General features: G+C 41.6%; 1 protein-coding gene across 2 annotated transcripts in view; it reads left to right on the forward strand.

The window, feature by feature from the left end:
• VGLL4 (vestigial like family member 4) overlaps positions 1 to 7,820 on the forward strand; it is a 112,935-nt gene extending 105,115 nt beyond the window's left edge. For both annotated transcript variants that reach the window (XM_056863194.1, XM_056863185.1), the window contains 2 exons: positions 5,818 to 5,941; positions 7,355 to 7,820. In XM_056863194.1, coding sequence (XP_056719172.1) covers positions 5,818 to 5,941; positions 7,355 to 7,623 — 393 coding nt within the window. In that variant the 3' untranslated portion in view covers positions 7,624 to 7,820. The remainder of the gene's footprint in view (positions 1 to 5,817; positions 5,942 to 7,354) is intronic.
• The last annotated feature ends 1,287 nt before the right edge of the window (positions 7,821 to 9,107 follow it).

A 9,107-nucleotide genomic window follows, 5' to 3' on the forward strand; every position in this document is an offset into this window, starting at 1 on the left:
GTTAAGGGAGAAGTTTGAACTTGTCTTTGGGCCAAAGGTCTGGCATGACCTGCTGCTCTTAAACCTGGGAAGATACAGATCGCTGAAATCCTGTTTGCCGTGTGTCACTTGCGCAGAGAGCCAGTGACACTATTTTTACCTACCTTGTGCTGATGACTGATAAAGAACCATCTTTCCTAATTCCTATTTGGAGTCCCTTCCCCCCCCCCATATTTCCTGTGTTATAGGTGGAAGTAAGCCAGGGTAGGTGGTACAGACTTTTTCGTGCAGGCTTTAATTGACTGTGTGTGTGTGTGTGTGTGTGTGTGTGTTAAGGGCTGTCAAGTTGCTTCTGACTCATGGCAGCCCTATGAATCAATGTCCTCCAAAACATCCTATCATTAACTGCCTTGCTCAGATCTTGCAAACTGTGGGCCATGGCTTCCTTTATAGAGGCAATCCATCTCATATCGGGTCTTCCTCTTTTCTGTTGATTAGTCAGGCTTATATTATGGATAGCAATTTTTTTTGCTTCTTTTTGGGAAAATTCCTACAGATGTTTATAAAAGCTGCTTTCCTCACCCACTATGATTTTTTTTCTTTTTATAGTACTGTTTGCCCAGAACTGTTACTTCCACTCTGCTACTCCTCCGCTGTTTACTCTCAGCAGGGTGGGGAAGAAACTTCATACGTTTACTGTGACTTACTGCAAATATCAACATACAAGCATACCTCTTGGAAATTAGGATAATTTTTCATGAGTTTGGAAGAGAATTCACCATTTAATCACTTAGCACTTGATAGTGTTTCTGTTTGTGCTTGACACTTGAGGGGTATTTCATGCGTTCTTTCCCCCCCGCAGTATGCATGCTTGAGTCACGATTATTTTGTGTGACCCAGTGTATGAACCCAAGTGCTGCAGTTCTGCATACACCGCCCCCTTTCCTGCCTCTCCGTCATCAGCTCAGTGATGACAGATGAGGAAGGGAGAGGCTTCCATTGACGACATTAGGACTCTTTGCGAAGTCTTGCTATTGTTTCTCAGCTTGGCAGCCACAGCTCCCACACTTGTAAGAGCCCCTCAGAAGCTGTTTTTACTGGACTGTACCTGGGAGATTAGGGCCAGATTTTTTTTGAATGACTGGAGCATGGCTGTGGATGCTGTCTCAAATAAGATGCTGCAGTGAAACATGCTATTCATATTTAAAACTAAACTATGCTTTTAGGGGAGACTTTGATGGACCAAGGGTTTGATTCAGTATAAGGCAGCTTCATATGTTCCTTTTTGTTTTGCTGTCAAGTCACAGCTGACTTAGGGTAACTCTGTAAGGTTTTCAAGGCAAGAGATGTTCAGAGGTGCTTTGCCATTGCCTATCTCCGCATCATGGCCCTGAACTTCCTTGGTGGTCTCCCTTCCAAATACTGACCAGTGCTGACCCTGCTTGGCTCCCGAGATCTGGCAAGATCAGCATGAACTGTTGAGGTCAGGGAAAAACTATGTGGTTCATAATTGTACAGCCCTTGTTCTTTTCAGTGGGGCTTCTGTGAAAGGAGAATGCCCACATCGGTAAAGGCTTGATTAGCATATGATCAAAACATTGTAGGAACAGCTTGCATTTGGTCTAGTCACTTGTAGATTCAGAAGCCGCATGAGTTGGGTGCTTCCCACATCTTCTGGGCATTCTGCTGTTGGCATTGGGAATGGCCATGTTGTTATCCCATCCCCAGGCCTGTAGCTACAAGTAGTATATGGCACCAGTACCCCTTTGGAAATATGCCATCCCCCCTCCTTGAATTCCCAGCTTTCTTTCTTTTTTTAAAGAAGTACACGTAGTAATGTGGAGACCTAGCAGGTCTTATCTGGATTGCCTTGGGAAGAATGGGGGCTGAGAAGCTGCAAGATGGCTAGAACAGAGTCAGTTAATCTGATCAGTTCAGCCCCTGTGATGTTCCTGGGGTCCACTGACCCACGGGGGCACTACTGTGGAAGGCATAGATGACTGCAGCAGCTGGGGGAGGGGTTACCATTTATGCAGTTCAGCTCTTGCTTTGAAGGAGCCAAGCCATAGAATCCGGGCAGTCTTTAAACCCCTTTAAATCTCTCACAAAAGAAAACTCAGGTCTTTGGTGGGTCTAATTAAATATGAGCCAAGAATAATCTGATCACAAATACTCTACACATGTTCACTACACAGAACTACACACATCATGGAATTGTAGAACAGAATCATAGAGTTGGAAGGCCATCTAGTCCAACCCTCTGCTCAATGCAGGATCAGCCCAAAGCATCCCTGATAAGTGATTGTCCAGCTGCTGCATAAGGACTGCCAGTGAGGGGGAGCTCACAACCTCCCTAAGGCAGCAACTTCCATTGTTGAACTACTCTTACTGTAAAACATTTCCCCCTAATATCCAGCTGGTACCTTTCCACCTGTCATTTAAACCCATTATTGTGGGTCCTGTCCTCTGCTGCCAATGGGAAAATCTCCCTGCCCTCCTTTCAGCCCTCCTGACAGCCTTTCAAATGCTTAAAGAGAGCAAGCATGCCCCCTTGAACCTCCTCTTCTCCAGACAGAACATTGCCAAATCCCTCAGCCTTTCCTCATAGGCTTGGCCTTCAGGACCCTGATCATCCTCGTACTCTCTTCTGCACCCACTCAATTCTGTTCACATCCTTTTTGAAGTGAGGCCTCCAGCATTGGACACAGTACTTCAGGTATGACCTGACCAATGTGGTATACAGGGAGACTTGTGACATCTTTTGATTTGCATGTTGTGCCTCTGTTGATATACCTCAAGACTGCATCACGCTGGCAGCTCATATTTAGCGTACAGTCCACCTGTACCCCAAGTTCTTGTTCACATACACTTCATTACATACACCTACATACAAGGTAGTAGGGGATAATTTCAGGGCAGTATACCATTTCAGCAGTTGAAGCGCTGATTAATTGCTATTTCCTCCATTCCTCAGCTTTCCTAACACAGTTTTGAATGTTACCACCTGGCAGAGAAGAGTATAGGCACCCTCAGTAAAGGACTTATGATTATAAGCAAAACATTTTTATCTGGATAACTAAGGATATGTTATGTTACAAATATTGGGCTCCTTTTTAAGACTTCTATGCATGCCTGCTTGGGATCACTACTGTAGATGTAAATTGGAGATGGAAAGTGATAATCTGGCACTAACCGTTTCATAGCACATGGTAAATGTCCATGTTTGGTTTAGTCTACTAGTTAACCCACGTCTTCAGAGTCATGTGATTGTGCCTGCATGTAGATACCTAGTGATGTGTAGATGTACTACTGTTACTGGCACTATTTCAGTGTGATAACATCAGGCCCCTCCCAGTGAGTCTCTGCATTTGGAATATCGGGGACCTGGCAAGCCTACTCCCCCCACCTTCATATACTCATGCTCCCTCACCATAAAATGTCCTGCTTACAGGCCTGTGCATCCCACCTATCTCACGTTTACATGTGTGACCAGGCCATGTGGACATTGCTCCTATGACTCAACATGTTAAGGTATGACACCATATCCAGTCTTGAAAGAATTCAAAAGAACAAATGAATGGGTCTTAAACAAAGGAGAGGCAAGAACAGTTAAGTTAATCTTCATTGGTTCAGGAAGATGCAAATGATATTGTTCCCCCTGGAAGCAGGCCAAGCAGAAAGCTGACACTTCTTAGACTCCTGAAATCTGAATTGAGAAACTTTGATCTGGCTGTAAAATATCTCTTCTCAGGCTGTTTTGTTTGATAGGGATTGTGTTAAACTGTGCTGTCTCCTCTTTGCTGCTTTGTTTTATTAGTACAAATTTGTGGCTGAGGAACAGGCTGGATGATGAAAGCCTGTAGCTCTGTTTGTACTTCTCTGAATTCTGAGCAGACGGGTCTTTGTGAGGCAGACCATTCCGGCAGGTAGAGTCTTGAACTTGGATCAGGGTTCAAGTGTCACCTCATGGCTCCATTCCATAGCCTTAGAAAAGGCACTCAAGCCCTGCTTTACACCTGTAATAAACAGGAGTGTCCGTATTTATTTCACTGTCTTGTTAGGAAGATAAAGAATAGCATGAGGTACTCTGAAAAAATTATTAATAATTATACTTTTATTAGGGATTCTAGATAATTAAGCTCTTTTGGTGCTGTAAATATACTTCTTGGTCTCTGTTATCTATACTGTGGAAATCTTACTGTCAACACACAGCAGCTAATCAGAGAAGCTTTGCTGATTACTGCTTCTCTGAGGTGTGATGGCCAGAAAAACAGGACACACATTGCACTAGAGTTGGGTTCACCTACTGTGGTGCAGTGCAAGCGTTAAATCTTCATCCCCAAATTTGATGGTCTAGAACAGAGGTCACCAGCCTACTCTTTAATGGGAACTAATTCAGAAAAATGAAGCGTTCTGCGCTACTCTTCCCACTCCACCATTGTTACCATGTTTTGTTCTCTTGTAAAAACAGAACATTGACTAGGAGGAGCACCAGAAATAAAGCTGTCTGCTAAGCAGCACAGAGAACCATCCCATGAAATAATAAGCTTTTTGTAAAAATAAAAGCGTAGAGCAGATCTTTTCATGTGTTTTCGGGGATGCACAAGATACTCTGAAGTGGCCAGTTAGCTATTGGTATTTCTCGAGCTACCTCTTGTAGACCACTCATCTAGAAGTTCGGCATGTGATGTTGTTATGGGGGCTACTTGATGTAGTACCCCAAAGATTTTTCATGCTGTTCTTGCACTAAGAATAGAACTGCACTTTTCAACAACTGTGGGGCTGCCACCAAAACCAGCAGCCTATTGGTAAATTCCAATCCCCTTGCCCTTTGTAACCTACTTCTGCTCATTCCGTGTCTTTTAATTTTGCCTTTAAGGATGGTTTTTAAGTTTCAGGAGTGGTTCCCTGGTGTCTGTCCTAGGCTATTATGGTGGTAATCTGGATTGGGCATTCATATGTGTGTGGTAATGAGAGCAGAAGACGAAGTGGTGAGCAGCTGATGCAAACCCAAACCCCATTTCCAGAGAGGAAATGCAACAGACTCATTGATACAGAAAGATGTAGTATGAGCATGGATATTTCTAGTAGCCGTTTTCATGAACCCCAGTCTTCATTTCATGGAATCACAGAGTTGGAAGGGACCACCAGGGTCATCTACTCCAACCCCCTGCACAATGCAGGAAATTCCAAACTACCTCCCCCCCCACACCCCCAGTGACCCATACTCCATGCCCAGAAGATTTAGTGGTATTACTTCATCAGCAGCTGAAAGTAATCTGCGACCACCCAGTTCACACATTGTTTTCGTACATGTGATTGTATCAAAAAAGCTCACATTGAAATAAATATTATTAGTCTTTGAAGTTCCACTGCGCTTATATTTTGTATAGCCACAAACAGTCAGAACTATATGGATGACGTGCGCGTTGTATGAACCAGTTTTTCGAAACCAGTTAGAGCAATGTGATGCTGTTTCATTACTAAAGCGCTGGTGAAGTCCCTGGATCATATTCTGTTGATGCTTCAACCCAATGCCTGTCCATTTTGCTGAAATCATTAATAGCGATTCCCCTCCCCCACTGATATGAAGAACTTGCAGAAAAGACATTCTTTGATTTCTGAATGCTGTAAAAACTGCCTGCCTAAACACTGCTTACTATATCAAGTAGAAAGCTGCTCTTATTCCCAGATAGTTTGGCGTTCTTCTGTTGTGAATGCTCATGAGCCAAGCCGTTGGTTATCGTGCATTTTATTCTGTTGTGAGCTGAACAACTGTTTGCTTTACTTGAGGCAGCGTCTGTGCTGATTGACTGTTCTTTTCTCTGCCCTCTCCAGAACCGTCCATCTGTAATCACATGTGCCTCTGCAAGCAATCGCAACTGTAATCTCTCTCATTGTCCAATTGCGCACAGTGGATGTGGCGCTGCCATGCCAGCGAGTTACCGGAGACCATCTAGCAGTAAGTCATTCTTCATTTCTAGTGTTTTTCCTGACCCTAGAAAGCTTATACATAGGGTCATCATATACATATAACATAAGTAATGAATCAAGCGGTACAGTGAGATTTGGGGAGGGAGGTATGCTAGGGTCAAACAAAATGTGTAATCGTGTCCTGCAATAGAACTTTTATTGGGATCATCCTTCACTGTTGTTGGCGGCTGAAAGCTTGGTTCATGCCAGAATTTCTGAGCAAACTCTGTAGGATGGAAAAAGGTATTGTCCCCAATAAAATGTGTTTTTTCTTATTCTTTGTACTTGGAATCCCTAAACCTATAGTACTTCAGTCTTGCTTTGCTCGTATTTTTTGGGTCAGATCAATATCCGTCCTTTGCTGTCTTCTATAATATTACAGACATATAATGTGGCATGGAGCAGAATTGCCGTGTTGGGTCCAAATTATTAGAAGAATGTACTCTGATGCCAACCCGATCTTCCTAAACTGTAGGCAGGGAGATTATCCAATTCCCCTAGAGTATCAAACTATTTAGCAGTGTCAATAGTATGCAGGACAAGGTACAAATTATGGATTGAGGAGACAATATGCAAATGATTTCCTAATAGTTATTCTGGAAGAAGGGAAATAAGCCAAAAAGAAGAAACATCCAAAGGAAAGGACTAGGCTACAAAAAGGCAGGACCTGATCTCTATTCATGAATTTTCATGAAACCACATACCTGATTTTGGGAACAATCCTTTAAAACTAATTGATATTTTTTTCTTTCCAGGTTGCTTACTTTCTGCAACAATAGCATTGTGTACACTCAATAATTGTGTACACAGTAATTCTTTCATGTCAGCAAATATACAGATTAAATACACATTCTAGTAGTAGCTGGGGCAGTTTGCCATGAGGGAGCTTGTGGAAATAAATCTTGTCACTTCACTGACTTAAAAAAAAACTTAAAATACCAAATTTTATTTTTCTTACTGTTCCTTGTAGCAAATAATTTATTTCTCGAATGCATTTGGTTTTTAGAAAGTAAACATAACAGAAAATAGTGTCAGAGACCCAATCCAAATTGTTGCAAAGGAAACTGGAAAAATTAATTCTCTTTCCCTCTATTTCTAGTTATAAAATTGCAGATTATTACTTCTTTTCCTGTGGAATCTGCTGTTCCCCCTAGAAAAGTGTGTGATCATATATAAATGACTTATGTGGAATATTATAAACACTCTTCAACTTAAATTAGAATTTTTAAATCAGTGCAGTCTTAGCAAGGCTATTACATTTTTCTTTGAATTGTTAACAAAATGGTAGTATTTTGTCATTAGAGCAGCAGCTGCAAAGAAAGTTATAAGCATTTTTATTCACATCAGTAATTGGTTTTTTGGTGGTGCTTACTGGTCCCTCTCATTTTTTTCTCCCATGAAGCTACCACTGCATGTGATCCAGTGGTAGAGGAGCACTTCCGTAGAAGCCTTGGCAAGAATTACAAGGAGCCAGAGCCGGTGACAAACTCTGTATCCATTACGGGATCAGTTGATGACCACTTCGCCAAAGCACTTGGAGATACATGGCTTCAGCTCAAAGCTGCGAAGGATGGAGTGTCCAGCAGTCCTGAATCTGCCTCCAGGAGGGGCCAGTCATCTTCTCCTTCCCATCTGGTCAACCATAATCATTCACCTTCCGTAGTCTCGTGAAGAGAGGACCACAAGTTTCTTCATCGGAACATGAATTTGCATGGTTTGACTGAGCATGGAAGAGTGCTCAAACAGTAATAGTGCTTGGGAGGGAGGAAAGGAGGTGAGATAAGTTGTGAACAACACACATTTTTATGTATTTGCTTGGTTTTTATACAAGTGTGCCCTTAAAACATAGCAGGAACTATTTGATTGAAGAACAAATTCTATGATGTAGCACTCTTTTTTTTCCTGCCTCAATTACCAAAGAAACCTCTCATGCAAGTCTGCTGCCCCCCTTTTTTTATAACACATGCAGAAGCAAGTTAATGGGCAAAAAAAAAGCCATTCTGTACAGTTGGTTGACCCAAATACTGTGTGCTTTGATTAGCTTCTTGAGACTAGAAATTTGTCTGGTTTTTTTTGCTTCCATTGCTTTCTTCTCTCTTTGTGAAGTAACTTTGTATGTATATACTTGAAAAGAACTGTCGTGTATGATTTGCACTATTGGAGGAAGTCTAAAGTTGCGTAGCAACTTCACGCACGATGCTTATATTCTGAGGGCAAACTGCTTGGGGAAAAAAAGTCTAAGGGTGACATTTCTGTCTCTTTAAAGCAAGAAAGCAAAATTGCTTAGGAAGGGGAAGTCTCATACAGGTTATAGGTCTTTCTCTCTTTAGCTGTCAGGTGCTTAGTGCTTGCAACTGGACTGCATAATTGACCGATCGTGGGCATTTAAATTTTTTCTTAACACTGCAGTTTGTTAGAATAGAGCTGAAGTCCGAGGGTTCAATAGTGCTTAAAGATGCATGTTTATGGAAAAAAAATAGCTGGTATCTATTAATGTATAGACAGTAAAAAAAACATAATACTTATTAGCCTTTGAGAACTAGTTTATTTTATTATTATTTTTCAGTAACAGCCCTAGGTAGACGTACTGCTGGTACAGTTGTACTCTGATATTTGTATCTGATATTCATCTTTAGTAGCAGCCAGCAGACATGGGCAGCCTCATGTTGGCCACATAAGAAGCAGTTTTTAATACCATAGTGAATGTTGTGAAGCACAGGATGTTTTTGCTCCACTCACTACTCCGTCTGCAGCATCATCTGTTTAACAAAAAATTTGCTTACTAAAAAGTTTAGAAATGTGTAAGCCAATTAGTTGCAAAAAGCTATCTTTTCAAATATCTTGGCTAACCGACAGATTGTGAAATAACAATCTTTAGTTAATTGAGGCTGCTTTTAAATCTAGGCCAATGCACCATACATTCCTCCATTTAAAAAAACCTTTTATACAGATGTTATTTGCATTTATTTCATTTTTTGTATTAATAGCCAGTAACTAGGTAAATAGAGGCAGGCATAACGAACAGATCTGTGTTAGTCGCAATGAGCTCTCAGCTTGGTTAAAGGCAGCAACTTGCCCCTTCTTTTCCTCCTCCCACACATTCCATCATCCCCTAGTAAAGTTACATCTTGTGGGTTTTTAGTATACTGGGTTAC

This window comes from Euleptes europaea, chromosome 1 (genome assembly GCF_029931775.1).
Source record: "Euleptes europaea isolate rEulEur1 chromosome 1, rEulEur1.hap1, whole genome shotgun sequence".
Lineage (NCBI taxonomy): Eukaryota > Metazoa > Chordata > Lepidosauria > Squamata > Sphaerodactylidae > Euleptes > Euleptes europaea.